At 42.3% G+C, this 18,607-nt stretch overlaps 1 protein-coding gene across 3 annotated transcripts in view; it reads left to right on the top strand.

The window, feature by feature from the left end:
* Positions 1-219: 219 nt before the first annotated feature.
* Positions 220-18,607, top strand: part of LOC140155462 (epidermal growth factor receptor-like) — a 227,537-nt gene continuing 209,149 nt past the window's right edge. For all 3 annotated transcript variants that reach the window (XM_072178322.1, XM_072178320.1, XM_072178319.1), the window contains exon 1: positions 220-459. In XM_072178322.1, the coding sequence (XP_072034423.1) occupies positions 375-459 (85 nt within the window). In that variant the 5' untranslated portion in view covers positions 220-374. The remainder of the gene's footprint in view (positions 460-18,607) is intronic.

Here is an 18,607-nt window from a genome sequence, read left to right as displayed (position 1 = left end):
TCTTTACTTGGCTTTTTTTTGTCAGATAGGCATAGAAATTAGTAGTAATAATAATAATTTAAAAAAAACCCTAAAATCCTTACTTATTGGACAGACAAAAATTATGTAGGCCTAGAATATTATATGAATGATGATAGACCATCGATCGAAATAATAAGTGGTCAAAATATTTTTGTGAAGAGCGCCATCTCATGCTTTGTTGATTTCAAAGACTGTCAACACAACTTGTACATGCATGATTCAGAACTTTTCATAACTTCCGGAAGAAATACTACCAGTAAAACGTTTGAAGTTGATCATCAAGAATATCGGGATGCTGAAAAACTACTTATAGGATACGAAGAGAAGGAAAAGAAGATAATAAAGCCGCCAGGATGGCTCTAAAATTTGTGATCTTACTGATGGTGTCTTATGGCATCGGAGGAGTTTGGAGTGTATCGGGGACAAATACCGAGAAAGGTAGGACTGGTGTGTATGTGTGTGAATGCAGTGATGAATGGGTGTTGAACGTAAACCAATTTACAGCAATGGGATTTCAATAGTGTTATTTTGAATCAATACGATTAATGGCAAATTGAATCACCGAGTCAGCTGATCAATAGTGATTCTGTCGTATGTGTAATATTACATGTACAGTTGTATATGGCTGTTAGTTTTTAGTAAATACAAACGACAGGTCATGAGTATGATTATTTTATTTTATTTATTTTATAGTGTTGCAATCCTGGGTGGGGGGGCACTCTCACATAAATGCCCGGTCGCTCAACTCAACACAAAAGTTGGCAACCATGAGAGTTACCAAATCTTTTAAAGACCCCCTTTGCAATGATTTTTCATGCAAAATCGAGGACAAAATTTGGCCAAAAACAACCCCTTTTTTGTGGTTTTCAATGACTAGAATTTCAAACATCCCTTTTTAATGACTAGAATTTCAAACATCCTTTTCAGTGACACTAAATATTGACATAAAATTACAGGATTTTCCCAAGTACCCTTTTATCCAAATTTCTGAATAGTGCAAATTAAATACCCCCATTTTGCTGATTTCACCGGGATTTCACTGTCAAATTTCATGGACTGTCCAAATTAAATACCCTTATTTTCCCAATTTCATGGTCCTCTCTACCGCAAGAAAATTACCCTTTTTCATGCTTATTTGGTAACTCTCATGGTTGTCAATTTTTGTGTTGAGTTAGGGGGCCGGGCATAAATGGTCTGTACGCATGCATATTATTGCATAACCAAGAAATTATAAGTAGGGTCTAAAAACACTGATTTTCAAGAATAAGGGTAGTTTTCTGAAACTGAACAACTAAAGGGTACCTTTTCAAATATTTGGTAAATTACGAGTCCAAAAGGGTACATTTTCTTAGTTTTACTAGCCAAAAACTCATTATAGGGGTAAATTCTATATTTAAATTTCCTTATTTAGGGGCTCCAATACCTATGGCCAGCCCAGAACATAAAATTACACAAATTTGACAATATTTTTGCTAAACAGTAAAACAGATTAATCTGCAAGAAATGTTTTGTACATTTTTTTAATAGTTTTTTTGAGAAAAGTGGGGAATGAGGCTGCAGATCATGAAATGCCCCTTTAGTCATACAACAGATCAAAAAGTATTCCTGGCTGTGAATTTTGTAGAAAATGGGCTATATAGATGGCATGTGTTACAGGGCTGTATCTCTGGGGCTGTATAGTATTAAAAGGTTCACAAATGTGAGGCAGCCAAAATACAAACATGTGCCCATATTAAAATAAAGATGTAAAGAAAAATGTTACAACAAATTTCTCAAAAAGTGGGGCGGCCATGGCCTCCTTGGACAGCCTGCTTGCTATGGCCCTGCACCCTGATGTGTTAGGCCAAGAAAAAAAAATTGTTTGCTTGCCCTCAATTGAATTTTAACAATTGGGTCGGTCGGTCGGGATTTTTTTTTTTTTTTTTTTTTTTTTTTTTAATTACTAGGAAACTCTAATGTTTGTATTAATTAAGGCTCAAAATATGAAAAATCAGACAATTTTGGTGTCAAAATGAATCAACTAATATTAGAAAACAACTAAAATGTTGAACACAAGCTCTAAAATACATTTTTTTTACATCTTCAGAATGCAAAAATTTAAAAAGAAAAAAAAAACTTTTTCAGGAATTTCCAAAAATAGGGTCGGTACTCTTTTGTACAGTAAATAGAAAAAGGGGGGGAAACTTTTTTCTGATTTCCAAAATTAGGTTCGGTCGGTTGAGGCCAAGCAAACAACTTTTTTTTTTTGGCCTTATGGTAACAACCTGCAAAATGATCATTTTATAATGTGTAATGTGTTTTATCATATGTTTTATAAAATATTTCTTTATTTCTCTTCACCACAATTCACCTGCAACTTCTGCAAGTGGATCACATCCCTGGTGAAAGACATGAACCAGAGGACATCCTGGACATGACATACATGTAGGTTTTAAATTCAATTTGCTTCTAATCATGTACCTTGGCCTATAATTACCATTTCAAGTTTTAAACAAAAAAGTTTGTTTGCCCTTTCAAGGCTTCAATCCAAAGTTGGTCTGTAAAAAATAGACATGTCAGACAATGCTGGTCATGGGTTCTAGATTGCAAAATAATCTGAATTCATATTATTTGTGCACTTCCATGCTTTTAATATATTGTAAACTGCTCACCCGGTACAGTATGGTCAATACATCTTATGAGTAGTAGTTTTGATATATTTACATGTAGTTTAAAAAGGTAAAAGTCATCTCACAAGTATACATTTTCAACTTTAAAAAAATTTGTACCTCAATTGAAAACAGATGATTTCCGGTCAATTGGGAAAGGGCAAAATGTAAATCTTTTTTCCATTTAATTGTCAAAAAATATACTCAATCATTGTAGCTTGATCCACCATCTCTGCAAACAATTGTACAGTGTTTTGAAAACTATACTTGTAACCAGGCCTGGGTCTTGACTAGGATTTGACAAATTTCGTCATTTTCACCAAAGCTCCCTGTCCAAAATTTGACTCTAAAACATCAACCAAACCTGTGCCCCTTATAAAGCTAAATTGCCCTGATTTGTTAGCCTGGTCTTGTTTTGAGTTCACAGAACTTATTCAAGCATTATTTTTAGAATTTAGCACACATGTAATTTTGCCTGTCCCATGAGCAAACTGCCTGTCCAAAATGACAGGTGAACAGGCTAGCTCTATAAAGGCATTCCTGCTTGTAACCACAAAAGCTTACAATTTATAAGAAGTTACAAAACTACAAACAAGGGCCCTAACACTTTTACCAGATGATGGTGGACGACATTATTCATGTGGCAACAGCCAATATCGTAAAGAAAACAAACAATATGACGGCAACACTGCCTGGACATTGGACGCCCCGTGCTGAGTTGTGTTTTTAGCTCTATTGGCCCTATAAAAAAAAAAAATGCACAAAATATATTTCTCAGTGAATGTATACATTTTCACATAAAAATAAATATTTTTGGATTCAAAATGAATGTGAAGAAGAAAAAAAATTTTGTAGCTGGGAGTGAGTGGGACTCGATCTCAGGACCCTATGCGTGGCAGGCGAAAACTTTACCATTACACCACGCTAACCGTGATACACAGTGGAAGAAATTTTACGTACATATATCATAAACATATCGTGCGTTATTCATACAAAACATTAAAAAAACAGTACTTACAATGAGGTTCACTGTCGAACCTCAACGGATATAGACTGATAAAATAGTACTTAATCACATGCGTACAGTTTTGGAATAATTTGAGACATTTTTGTGTTTACGTGTAAAACCAATGACGACATCAAAATTCAGTCAATCTTGGCCGGCCCCCCCTGACTTTTACACAGGGTCTTCACACAGACTTGTCACCAATTCACACAAGATATAAATTTTATTATGTACATATTGAAAAATAATTGTAAATTATATTTTTGAATTGAAACAATCATGTGATCAGACATTTTTAAAAGTAAAGATATCAAATTAGCTAATAATAATATTATTAGATTTGGTGTTAAATAAACTTTGTGAAAGTTTTGAGAACAAGATCCTATAATTTCAGGTTGTGATCTACAGGTTATTTTCATAATTTTAACCACAATACCACATGTGATGTTTTAACACAGGGTGGATTCAAATACTGGGTAACAAGAAAATTAGCAAATGGTTGAAAACACAGATTACTACCATACGGTAGTAAACAAGTTGAAGTTTGTTTCAGCGAAACCTGATATCACCTTGAACATGCAGCTTTCTGTTCACATCTGAATAATTTTGAGCTTTTTAAATTTGATTGATTAAGACCTGTTGAATTGTTAGCTACAATTCTTTGGGTGCAAAATGATTATTTTGGTCATTTAAAGCAAGATTCTCAAGGGCACCTCATGCTGATCAATTGTATGAGGAAACAATAGGTCAGCCAGGTAAATACACACAAACAATAAAATCTATTTCATTATACATACTTCCATGATAGTTGTTCCTGGTTTATGGTATATTTATCAACTGGGATTTACCGTGATCGAGCACATATCTTTTATTATTCGAAAAAAAATTTCCCATTGAAAAATGAAAATATTTCTGTGAAAGTTTTATCTTGAATCCAAAGAGGAGCAATTCTTTGTTTTATGCGTGTGTCATAATTTGATTAAACTGTTACTTGTCATATGTGACGTGTCATGTCAAAAGGAGACACTTTTGGGCAGGTTATCAATTTTGAGGTTTTTACACATCTTAAATATAGAGATATTTTGCTCCACAATGCCGTTTTGCACAATGAAATCTGACATTCATAAGCGAAGATAATGCATTCGTAAGTTATGGTATTACAAAAGTGAAAATTGAAATATATCGGCATGAAATTGAAATATCGGCATTTAAAAATATTATTGCCAATGTTGCGAGTAGGAATTACCTTGAAAAATGTCTTGCAAAATGCAAGATGCCAGTTATATTCCGGTCTGAAACTATCAGACAATATTTTTAACATTTATAACATCACAAATTTGCAACAAACCCAAATTGTGAAAAAAATCACCCGGGCAGATTTTTGGCTATTTCTCCATTTATGATCCTGCCCAAAAGTGTCTCCTTTTGACATGACACGTCACATATGTCCTAGTATTTTTACTCACTATATCTACTGGTACCTTGATTTCCAATTACAGTAATCACAACTTTCAAATATAATTGTTCATCAGTGATTTTAAATTCAATTTATTCAGGTCATATCTTTATCATATGGAAGGAATGTCAAGGAAAAGGTGACTTGTTTAACATGTCCATGTCATGTATTTGTCGAAAGTCGTATGCAGACTCCGAGTATTACTGTGTATAATATTGTATGTAACATATAGATCTATGTTATTTAATCTATTGCCATTCTATTTCCAGTAATGTTTAAGTTCTATCTAATGTTTGATGACGAAAAATCGATAATATGTTACATAATATCTAGCAGAAATATATTATCAATTTTACGTCATCAAACATTCGTTAGAACTTAAACATTACTGGAAATAGAATGGCAATAGATTTTATAACATAGATATGTTACATGTAGGCCTATACAATATTTTACGTACAATAAAAAGTCTGCATACTGCTTTATGTCTACCATCAGATTTGGGCAACAAAGGAGGTGGTGATAGGCCTACAATTGTACCACTCAGGCCTGAGTAGTACACAACCTGCACTAATAATTCTGATTGTTTCAGAAACACATTTATGACATAATTGACATCATCAATATAATGACAATATGAATTGGTCTTATCAAGTTAATATTAACCAGAATACAGGCATAATCAAATAGTGACCTCAAATATTGGTTGTCAACTGCATGCCCATAATCATGATTATCATGATTATACATGGTGGTCACTTTGTAATTTGTGTAAATGAACAACGATGATGTCAATAACAACAACAATGTACAGTAGGCTGATTTTTTACTGGTGAACCTTTATAAGCCCTGAAAACATATCACAGCTCCCCCTCCCCCCTGCCCCCCGGTGTCCACTCCTAACCCAAATAGTTTTCAAACTGGAAACAACATATATTAAAAATCTTAACAAAAAGTAATGCAGCAGAGATACAGACCTATAAAATCGTATTCACAATATTTTAACATAGAATGACAGGTGGATTATGCACAGGCATTTTGATACTCCATTTGCCCAATTTTGTTTTAAAATAAACAATACACAGCAGTATTTTAAGGAAAAAAACCCTGAATTTAAAAGTTGCACTTAATATACAGGGATCTATGGAATTAATGCAACCATTTTGGCATACACTAAAACATGCCATAATCTTTGTGCTGGATTCAAACCAATACAATGTACTGCAACTTTTAAATTCCAGGTTTTTTCTTTAAAAATACAGCTGTGTTGTTAATGAAATTGGGCAAAAGGGGTATCAAAATGCACGTATAAACCACTCCATCTTTCTATGTTAAAATATTGTGAATATGACTAATAGTTTGAAGCTATCGACATATAAGGGCTACGTTAGTTTTTGTTAAGTCTTTATTATAAAGTTGCAATGTACATGTGTTTTACTAGGCCCTATTGCTAATAAAAGGGAGAATGCAGTTTTTATGAAGCTATATGATTTGTAAAAGTTAAATTCTTAAAATAATTATAAACTGAAGTGCCTTTTTTATATAATAACAAGGTTTGTTTGAGCCATTTTCCCAATCAAAGATGCATTAATTTTATAGTCAAATAAAATGTATCATAAAGTCCCTCAAAAAAAGGTACACCTGCCCTAAATTCAGCATTATTGGATAGGCCTATATATATGCCCAGATTCCCATCATTTTCACAATTTCACGAAAACTGCCTGTCCAAAATTTGGCCCTAAAAACTATTGTACAGGTGAATTTCTATTGAAAAATTATCATATCTGCCTGAAGCACATTCAAGTGTGCCAAACCAGAATAATATAGTTTTGTATACACACGTACATGTAGAAAACCTCCATTACACAGCCGTGACGTTAGTCACGGCTGTGTCTTTTTTCTTACAGGTTCTTTCTTCTTTCTTTCTTCTTTCTTTCTTCTTTCTTTCTTCTTTCTGCCGACCATTACATTTGCTCTAGCACTCACATGCTTGGACCGATTTTGACCTGACTTGGTCACAGCCATCATTGTCCATGCCCCTACATGTCACATGAAACTTATGGGGTCAAAGGTCACGCAGGGGTCACAGGGGTCAAAAACGTGATTTCGCCTCAAAATGCTTCTTCTCTCACAGATTACGTGGACAGTGACGCCACTTGCACACATGCATTGTTATTACCCAGTGTCTATGGGGTCCTCACAGATTTGGGGTCAAAGGTCATTAAGGGGTCACTTCCGGTATAAAACGAAAAACCTTCACAAATTTTTATTTGCTAACAAAAAACATAGGACAGTACCGGTATGTTCACACATAAATTGTAGTTACCCTGTGCATATGTGGTATTTTTTTTTTAGGGTCAAAGGTCATTAAGGGGCCACTTCCGGTATAAAACGAAATACATTTAAAATGCTTCTTCTCCCACAAATTACGTAGGACAGTGACACCACTTGCACACATGCATTGTTATTACCCAGTGTCTATGGGGTCCTCACAGATTTGGGATCAAAGGTCATTAAGGGGTCACTTCCGGTATAAAACGAAAAACCTTCAAATTTTTTTATTTGCTAAGAAAAACATAGGACAGTAACGGTATGTTCACACATGAATTGTGGGTACCCAATTCATATGTGGTATTTTTTATTTGGGGTCAAATGTCATTAAGGGGTCACTTCCGGTATAAAACGAAAAACCGTCAAAAATTTTTATTTGCTAAGAAAAACATAGGACAGTAACGGTATGTTCACACATGAATTGTGGGTACCCAATTCATATGTGGTATTTTTTATTTAGGGTCAAATGTCATTAAGGGGTCACTTCCGGTCTGAGACGAAAAACCTTCAAAATGCCCCTTCTGCCACAAGTAACATAGCAAAGTGGTGCCACATGCACCCATGCATTGACATTAGCCAATGTCTATGGCCGTTTTCATATATTTTGGGGTCAAAGGTCATTAGGGGTAACAACACGGCTGTGTTCGTGGGTTAGACCACAGCTTAGTCTAGTTCCATTTGTGGTTTCATCTTGTAACGCTCATTGTACAGAACTTGCTAGTATTTGCACAATACAGACTGGTCCATTACCACCAGTGTATTATGAATTTAAGTTTAAACAGGGTTGATGCCTAGTCAACCAGAAATTCAAATTGTTTTTCAAACATGGTATTTTGAAAGCTAGGTTCCTATAACATGATCATGATGTAAAACAACTTGATGTTATAAACCAATTGTTAGGACGACTCAATTTCAAATATTTTGTAAGAATATCTGATTCTGGCTAGTAAATTACAAATGAAAGTCAATCAAAGATTCAATTACTAAATACTATGGGAATATGTGTGGCACCAAAAACAAGTCCATTTTCAGGGTATATCCAGATTCCAGAAGATCGAAATTAGAAAGAAAAGTTGACAAAGGTCCCAACCATGTTTCATGAAACTGTTCAAAATAATCCCCTTTTTTGGTGGGGGGGGCACATTTGGGACAAAATGGCCAAAAATGAAAGTTTTCTATAAGTACAAAAAGGCCTAAAAACATTAAAATAATATTAGAGCATTCCACAGGACAGGGGGGAATCAAAGGGGAGCTGTCCCTATGGCTACGCCACTAGGACCCTACATGTAATGTGCAAACAATTTCACTGTTCCAGCAAAACTTATATATGCCACATAATTCTGTTTTCCGTAACAGCAAATCATAGTTCCTCACCAAAATGTTCCTCAATAATGAGTACCTGATTCCATGGCACTAGTCCACAACGCTGAAGAATATTTTTTGAGCCTCGGTACACGTGTAGCACAGCATGTTTAGCCACAACAAAGTTTTTGCTCACAAACTTGTATTATTTTTGTATATATTTTATTCAAAATTGTAATGCTGGTTTTCATTGACTGCGCTTCTTCTTATGTACAAATGTATGACTCATTTTTACCTTCTTTGTACAAGCCTGTGGCAAAGTTCCAAATGCATGCCCTGTAGTTTGACCTGGATATCAGAGAGAATAGGAGAAAATGTGGAAAATGCTGTTCATTTTATTAAATATCAAAACGGTAATGATTCGAACTTGCTTTCAATAGACATTGTATTTCCTGAATAGGCCTGTACACGTGCATAAAATAAGTTAATTCTTTATCACAAGTACTTCTTCAAACAATGATAAATGTTTTTCATTTTCAGTGTGATTTTTCATGGGACAAGTACAATTTTTAAGTAACAGGTTCAGTTAAAATAAATTGAAATGGGATTTTAAATTATGTCATCCTATAGGCCTACTAGATCACAAATTGAGTTTACCGGCCTATGCCATCTACTTTCTATGATGCCATAAAGCTTATTGCAAATCTCTTTAGTTCATGTACAGTTTAATTTTTAAGATAAAGGAATTTAAAAAAAAGTTTGATGCCAAAGCTGATATTTTCAAATTTATGAGCAATTATTCTCTGTGCAATTCCGATGAAATTGACTATAATTTCCCCATGAAATTTACCATATTTTCCTGTTTTTCCAATTTAATATTAGTTTTTGTGCACAAATCATTGGGCCCTGCTCATTGATGACCTATTCCCTTCAAACATTGCTAATTAATGCAATTTGATGCTCTTCCATCACACTGAGTGACTATCAACTATACAAGCTCAAGTAATTGTAAATGCCAGTGTTATGCTAGGTTGAAGAGTAATGATAATAAGAACACCAATTGTAACTTCATATCACTAAGCCAAATGCTTATGATATCACTTGATGCAACCATTTTGAAAATGGTGTCATAAATCAGGGACGAGCTTGACAATTTGGATGAAATACCTAATGTGTGGAACAAAAGTTCTTGCTTTGTTCTTCATTGTTTAAAATCTCATTTGAAGCTTCAGGTGGGAATGACTACAATGTTTTGAGGGCATTGCGGCAGTGGGGATTGGCACCCACGGCATTATGCCATGGGTTAATTCGAGGGCTGCTGCCTTTACCAGATGAGCCACGGGGAGAGCGGATAAGATTTGTTTTTTGTCCTGCGGGGAATTGAACCAGGGACCTCTCCCACCAAAGGCAAATATCTTAACTGGTGTGCCACGCTGCTCCCACAATTACTGCAATTACCAATCATCTGTGGATTGTGGTAAGCTTTCTTACCATGAGATTTTAGCATTTTTTAACATTTTGGTTGAAAAAATTGAGGGGGGGGGGGGGTCCTCTCTTAAGGGGGTCTTTCATAGGGGTGTATGAATATCAACTGGAATAGCCCATTAGCAGAATTCAAGCAACATACAAATTTCAAGCACACAAAGTAGTAGTCTACTGTAGTAGACCCTTTTAATTTATCATCCCTCTAATCCCTCTATGGAAAATCCTCCAAACCTGTTCTGATCCAACAGCTATGTAGCTGTCCATGGGTGAAATGGGCAGGGCAGTCACTGGGCATGTGTTTTATTTATGCATGGAATGGTATGAATTGTTTATCAAAAAGGGCATGCCGAGCAGTCTAACAAAGTAGTTCATACAACCCTCTTTGTTTCTCAATTGTCCAGTTACATGAGATGATCTTAATAGTTGGTCAAGTTCAGCTGTTAAGGTTTAGTAATGGCTTTAACTCTAAAATAACTTAACCAACCAGGGGTTCCTGCATGATTTTGATAGGAATTAAATAGGGAATCTGGTGATTAGTTCATTGACCTCATCAGACACTTCCCATGTTTTGTTCTCATATTGCAGATCCATTAGCAAAGCCCAACTGTGTTGATGATGGGAAAACCTTAACAAACACATTTTAAAGAGGCATTACTTAAGTAATAGATGTCAAATGAATGCCAGACTTTTAATACAGTTCTGCAAGATATAAGAAAAGGACACAACTTGTCCTTAAATTCATCTTGAAACAACAATCTGAGATGCTGAGATGAGAACTTGGTGCTTGGACTTGGTGTCAGCATGTCAGGGTGTTCATCCACCCATCATTCTGGACAGGCAGTTTTCTCCTGGGACAGGCAAAAATAATGCTTGAAGAAGTTTTGAACTCAAAACAAGATAAGATCAAAGCTATAGCAAAGGTCTGATTTATGTTTTTAGGGCCCAATTTTGGACAGGTAGCTTTCGTGAAATTGGGAAAATGACAGGCACTTGTCAAATCCTAGCTATAAGACAATGCTTGTCAAATGTGTGTGAAAAAAGGAGAAAATCAGCTTGCATGAATTGAAAGTGGAACTAAATCCTTTTAAACATTGCTGAAATGCAGACCCTATCTAATGGTGACTTTGTGTGTGGGGGGTGTGTGTGGGGGTGTGTGTGTGGGGGGGGGGGGGGGGGGGATTGGGGGCACCCAATTTCAAGACCACTGGGCAAAGGCAAAGTGCACCAAGTCCAAATAATGAATATAAATGCCTTGAAGTTATGGGGGGGCACCAAGGCCAAAACTAAAAAGGGCAGGCAATGGCCTTGGTGGCCTCCCTGAAATTTCAAGCCCAGATCTACATGTAGCACAGGCTCTGTGAGTACTCTGATACCTATAATGAATTCAGGGGTGTGAGGGTTCAGATTAAAATCTGAATTCAGATTTTCAATTTTATAGTATGTCATTGGTGGTATTTGTGGTAACAACATTTCCAACCCGGTTAGTTGTGCATGTGCTACACACAAAAAATTACTAGCATTCCAAGTACTTGTCAATGTAAAATTATGAAACATGAATTTCATCCATGGTGTTGTCTTTTTAAAGACATTTCTTGTTTGATCTTGATTTTTATCTCTTTTTCTGCACTTCCTCTGTACAAAAGTATAGGAGCTTTCCAGATTTCAGACTTTTTCAGGATTTTTTTATCTGTGGTCACTCACAAGATATGTCACCAATACGCTCAGTGCTCGCTATTTGAGGGGCGTCACATGAGCAGTTCCAGCCCTGATCATGCCTCCTATGTCTAGGCCTATATAATATCCCATTCCCATACATGTGAGCATTAAAATAGACACAGTTTAAAGTGATAATCATTTATATAAAATTGCATAAGAACTCAAAGTCCATCTGTTGTATGGCCAGTGATCATTCATTAAAAAGGGAAAGTTGATTGGACGGAAGTAGACGTTTTAATTAATCACCCCTTGATAAGTATGTCAGGAAACAAGTTAATTGATTATATGATAACTGTGAAGATAACAAGGACTCAGTACACCGGTCGATCTTACCGTTTCCGATGTTGATTAAGATACTTCTTGCATCGATCCCGAGATGCGGAAAAAACCAATAGTCATTTTGTCCCACATAAATGAATAAATAACAAAAACCCCGATCCCCGAGTGGACTCACCCATTCGGTGACGTCACACACGATAATCATCCTTATCCTCCTTGGTTTCTAGATGAGATAGACGTGTGGATTTTTCTTTACCAACGCTAAGTATCATTACGAACCAAAGGACGAGATATACAGTTTGTTTGTTACACCTGAGGTAAAAACCAACCAGTATAGTACGCTAGGGAGATAGTTTTGACGACATTTTTCGGCTAGAAAAGTGACAAAACGATCCAAAAACTTAGCTTGTATGAGTGTTTCCGTTCAGTATCACGGGACACACGTTTCAAAATAACCGCCTTAGGACGCCATTTTATTTTTTTGTTCTCACGTAAAACAACTATAACAGACTAGTAAGTTACAATAGATGTTTGTACAGTACTGTGTATACATGTATGGTGAGTGATTATCGCTATGTTTATGGTGTGCTCTATCGTTATATCTTTCAGTACTGCGTCTGATGACGAGTTACTGCTAAGAGTTCGTGGGTTTCGAAGGACCAGCCTGACAAATCTATACCAAAAGGTTTTCAGTTTTTCATCCCTTTGTACATATATTTTTATATCATACCACTACATCAGCGACAGCCACTGTGCGTGTGGGTCTGTTTATTGGGCTTGAGCTTGTGTTCGGGGGTAGTGCTATCGCTCCCGATTACTACAATGTCCAGGCCTTGTCAATCATGCCCTTCCCTTGTGGCAGAGTGGGACCCGCATCCACTCTGCTACACCCACAGGGATTGCTCTAAATCAAGTAAGTGTGCTTCCTTTTGCATAGGCTTATCGGACATCCACTTGAGGATTTAGAAAGTAGCGCTTCGTTTGGGTCTTCGACACAGACAGAAAACGAAGACCAAGAAGAAGCCTACAGGTAAGATTGATATGGTAGGTACTAGCGCGGCCGGCAAGGGCCACGCTAAGGTAACCTCTGGGGCTCCGGTCCCGGGCAAGCAGGCGGACCCTCCGGGGACTGCTAGCGAGCCCGAAGGCCTAGCAGCCAGCGAAAGCACTGACTTAACGTCTAAGCTAGTAGCAGGCAGCAGGCGGTACTTGCCCTAACAGGCGAGTACCAGTCTACCAGTGAGATCTCTAGCGAGAAGTTTCTTGCAGGTGGACACCCGTCTATTGCTGGCGAACGAGCGGGTCTAGCACCCGCGAAGTAGCGGCGACGGACAGTATGCCAAGGGTACCCGGGCTTGCCTGGGCTGAATCTAGCATACAGCGTGCGAACGGACCTCCGGGCTTGCCTCGGCCGGTCTGTAGCACGCAGCGTGCCAGTGGAACCCGGGCTTGCCTGGGTTGATCCACGCACGCAGCACGCTTTTCGTTCCCGCAAGGGTCGAATGAAAACGCATGGGTTTAGCAGAGACGATACCGGGCTAACGCTCGGTGTAGTCTTAGCAGAACCAACTGGGGTTGTCACACGGCAGCGTTCCATGGCGGGACCGCCGAGTGATGCCCTGGGCCTTGGAATGGCTGCCGGCTGTCCTCCGGGACTGGCTAGCGGCTATACCGGGGTTGGGCTCGCAGTCTCTCACGGGACAGCGACCCAAGTGCAAACGGTGGCAGCTACCGAGGACGAGCTACGGCTCGACTTCAGTGGTAGCCACTATGCACGCGCCCATAGCTGCCGTGAGTGGTCCGCCACACACAGCGACCTTGGGCGAGGCGCAAGAGGTTAGGGTAGGTAGTTTGAACAGCCTGGCTGATCAACAACCCACTTATGTCCTCGAGAGCCAGCAGAGCGTGGGTGATCCATTACAGTCAATGGGTCAATTACCCTCTTATGATCGATCACTATCTATTCAGCGGAGCATGGCTCCATTGATTGATACTGCCTATTCAGGTAGCGAGGTGACTGATCGGGGGTATACACGCTCAGCTACCCGTGATACTAGGCAAGCTCCTTTTAGCCAAGGGACAGCCAGTATAGCGGGGTACCCATACACACGGCTTGATCCTCTAGCGGGGGCGCTGTGAGGCATGGGTACAGTGGTACGCAGCCGGGAGCCCTACCGGGCACCTACGCTACAACCACGCAGGTACCGCAGTACTCGTCCTGGTTGCCACAGTCTCTGTGGCAACAGGGGGGGGCGGTACTGGTACTGCCGTTCCATGGGGTTTCCCTGGTGGCGGATCCTTTCAGGGTCAGCTACCGACAGGGTATGCCCCGTGGTATCCGCCGCAGGGTGGTTTCTTCCACGGTCTAGCACCGTGGCAAGTGCCGCCAGCGTTGGGCAAGCAGTACCACCAGCTGTTACCCAGGCTGGGCGACGAGTGGCTAACCCTGATACAGCTCAGGGTAGGCCGCACGCTGCTATGGCTAGGGCGACAGCAGCGAGAGCGTCGCGGATCCCGGGTGCTATGGCTAGCATCTCGGGTCTGGCGGGAGTACTCCCTCTTCTGCTGGTGTTCAGTTGGCTAGCCACACGGTGGCGACACCTCCCTGTCCACCTTCAGATGCCCGTCGTCAGATCTCTTCCTCATCAGAGAGTGAGTCAGAGTCTGAAGGCGAGGGAAAGGAGTCGGAAGATGAAACCAGTAGCGACTCACAGTCTGATGAGGCTGTGCAGCTAGCTTCAGGTATCCTTCCCCCGCTGCCCCGTGAGGAACTCGCTAGCAATGGTCTGCCTGCGGACACCGCTGAGGTGATGAGCCGTGTGGCCCAAGGTTTGGGCCTGGCTTTCTCTCAGGAGGAGTCCGTTCAGGAGGACCAGGGCATCTTTTCAGTAGGATGCCCAGCTAGCGCGTCCACACAAGGGTCGCCCGCACTTGCATTCCCGGCGGACCTCAAGGGTAGGTTTCAGAGGGCTGTCAGGCTCGCTGGAGCTTCGACGCCGCGTGCTTGCACGCTTCCACTGCGTGTTTCGCAGGAGGACTACTGAAACCTACCTCAGGGTCCCTGACATGGATCCAGACGTTGCCAAGCGCCTGCCGCTAGCGGCGAAAGGCGCAAGACGGGTCGCTCTCCCCCAGTGGGAGGAGGAGCTAAAGCTCATCGATAAGCGAGCACGCTCGCTTATCAGAGTCTCTAGCGTCGCTACCACGCTTGCCGAGCACCTCGGTAGGAAGGTAGCGAACGACCACGGGGCAACGTCGGAACTCTTCCGCGAGGTTAATCTGTTAGCAGTGCTAACAGCTAACCTCAACGAGAGTTCTATGGGCCTAGCCCATAGGATGTCATCTCGCCGCCGGGAGAATGCCTGTCTGTCCCTCCAGTCAACTTACGGCTCCGACTTTGCTGAAGCAATGAAGAAGTCAGACTCGGTGGGACAGGGGCTACTCTTTGGACAGGCCTTTTGCGCTACGGTAGAGGACCGGGCAAAGAAGGCCACCAATGAGAGCACTCTGAAGAAGTCAGAGGCTGCCCTGACCAAGGGGAAGGGCAGTAAGGCGAAGAAGAAGCACAAGAAGAAGAAGTCTTCTAAGCGTTCTTCAGCGCCAGCTCCGGCTTCAGCAGGACGCGCACCACAGACTACACCCGAGCCCGAGGCTACTCCAGCACCTCCCAAAAAGACTGGGAAGCGCAAGAGTAGTGCTGGATCGTATGGCAAGCCCCCTAGGAGAGCCGTTCTTCTAAGGGTGGCAAACCAGATCGGTCCTGAGGGCACGGCGGTCGACAGTCCATGCCGGCAGGCCTTGGACTTCCCACAGGGATTCCCCTGTGGGCGGCCGCTGTGCATTACGCCCAGAGATGGCATGCCATCTCACCGGGCGCCTGGGTATTGTCAGTGGTCAGTGGGGTTACAGGCTGAATTTACCAGCCACCCCTCGTCGCCTGCACGATTCAGAGGTCCACGGTAGTGCCGCCAGACGGCCCCAGCGTCGGGCACTACTGTCAGAGGTCACTCAGCTTCTCACGCAAGCAAGCGATTGTCCCGGTCTACCCTCCTTTCACCAAGGGTTTTGGAGCACTTTTTTCTGGCTCCAAAGAAGACCGGCGACTGAGGTTCATTCTGAACCTCAAGCCGTTGAACGAGTTCATCAGGCCCAAGAGGTTCAGAATGGAGACTCTCGCTTCGGTGCTAGCCTGCCCCATCAAGGGTATGTGGGCGGCATCGCTAGATCTCTCGGACGATATCTGCATGTTCCGATCGCACCTCAAGATCAGAGGTTTCTACGCTTCAAGGTCCAGGGTCAAACTTACCAGTTTCGATGCCTGCCATTCGGCTTGTCCACCTCCCCCAGAGTGTTTACACTCCTGGTCAGGGCGGTGGCAGCGTACCTGAAGCGCAGGGGAGTCAACATGTGTTGCTACCTGGACGATTGGTTCATTTACGGAAGCACCCCACTGGAGACACAGTGTCTCGTGGAGTTGGTAGTCCGTACGGTGCGGGACCTGGGATTTCTGATCAACGTCAAGAAATCCAATTTGGTCCCGACGCGAGACACCACTATTCTTAGGGGCCCAGATCAACCTCAAGGAGGGATCGCGCGGCCTCACCCGAGAGGGTGACGAACATGGCGAGGTGTGCCCGACTCTTGGCCGAGTCAGAGGGGCACCCGCTGTGGCATGGATGAAGGTTTTGGGCCTTATGGCCAGTATGGTAGACCTCGTGCCGCACTGCCGCTTTCACATGAGGCCTATACAACTACACCTTCAGCCTTTTACAGGCCCAGTCGTCACCCAATATCCCTCGCGGTTCCGATGTCGGAGATCGCGCGAGAGGAGCTCTGGTGGTGGACCCATCAGCCCAATTTGACTCAAGGTGTCAGGTTTCCTGCACCAGCGGTGCGCCACGTAGTGACGACCGGCGCGTCAAAAGCTGGGCTGGGGGCCACATCCACGGGACTCAGTCTCGGGCCTATGGTCGGCCACGGAGACGGAGTTCCATATCAACCTTCTCGAACTTTGGGCAGTGGAGAGAACTCTCCAGCATTTCGAGAAGGTGATCGTGGGATCTCATATCGTTGTCCAAACAGACAACACAACCGTGGTGGCCTACCTCAACAGACAAGGGGGCACCAGGTCACCACGGTTGTGCCTGCACGCACCACGCCTGATAGGGTGGTGCAAGGCCAGGCAGATTACGTTGAGAGCGATGCACATAGCGGAGTCACCAACATCCTCGCGGACGATCTGTCACGAGGAAAGGTGTCGGGACCTACAGAATGGTCCCTTGCTCCGCAGGTCGCCCAGACGATCTTCGAGGTGATGTACCACCCCTCGATAGATTTGTTCGCATCTCATCGAAATCATCAGCTGCCTGTGTACTGCTCGAGGGTCGCAGACCCACAGGCATTCGCCGTGGACGCTCCGTCCGTAGACTGGCGAGGAATGACTGCTTACGCTTGCCCCCCGATCTCGCTACTCGCAAGGGTGGTGACCAAGATCGGGAGGGAGGATTGCAACGTCATTCTGATAGCACCGCTTCTGGCGAAACACCTGTGGTTTCGACCGATGGTGGATCTACTAGCGGCACAGCCGCGAGTACTCCCGAGTTACCAAATCTACTCCGGATGCCCGGAGGAGAGGTACCAAGTCTACCACTAGAGCACCTGCAGTTAGCTGCATGGCCCTTATCAGGGAACGTCGCGGCGGAGGGAGGCTTTTCATCAGAAGCTGCTTCTCTCATCGCCGGGGTAGACGAGTCTACCCTCCGTACGTATAGTCAGCGTTTGGCTCCCTACTACGCGTGGTGCGATGAGAGAAATACATCTCCCACTAGAGCCCCTGTGCCTCTAGTGGCAGATTTTCTGACAGAAAAGTTCAGGTCAGGACTTCAGCAGGCAACGATAGCCAACTACAAGTCAGCCATTCTCTCGATTCATCGGGATTTGAAGACGGTCGACTATCAATTCAGATGGGTCCCTAAGTCTTCTTCTCGACGGTATGTTCAACGAGCGCCCGCCGAAAGGAAGGTGGTCCCTCCATGGGACCTCAACACAGTCTTGGAGTATATTAAGGGTCCCCTTTTGAGCCCCTGTCAAAAGCGACCCTTAAATACGCCACTCTTAAGGCGGCCTTTCTTCTGGCGTTGGCTTCGGACGGCGCTGCTCGGAGTTGCACGCAGTCTCAAGTCAGCCTCCGTGTTACTAACAACGGAGCGACGCTGTTTCTTCGCCTGGATTTCCTTGCAAAAATGAGCGAAGTACATTCCGACACTCGCCCTCTTCCTACCCAGTATTGGGCAGGGTTCGTCAATAGTCGAAGACAGGTTGTGGTGCCCGGTGAGGCGCTACAGCACTACCTTGGCCGAACAC

The sequence above is a fragment of the Amphiura filiformis genome, chromosome 6 (assembly GCF_039555335.1).
Source record: "Amphiura filiformis chromosome 6, Afil_fr2py, whole genome shotgun sequence".
NCBI lineage: Eukaryota > Metazoa > Echinodermata > Ophiuroidea > Amphilepidida > Amphiuridae > Amphiura > Amphiura filiformis.
The sequence above is the reverse complement of the archived record's forward strand: the minus strand, read 5'-3'. Positions and strand labels throughout refer to the sequence as shown.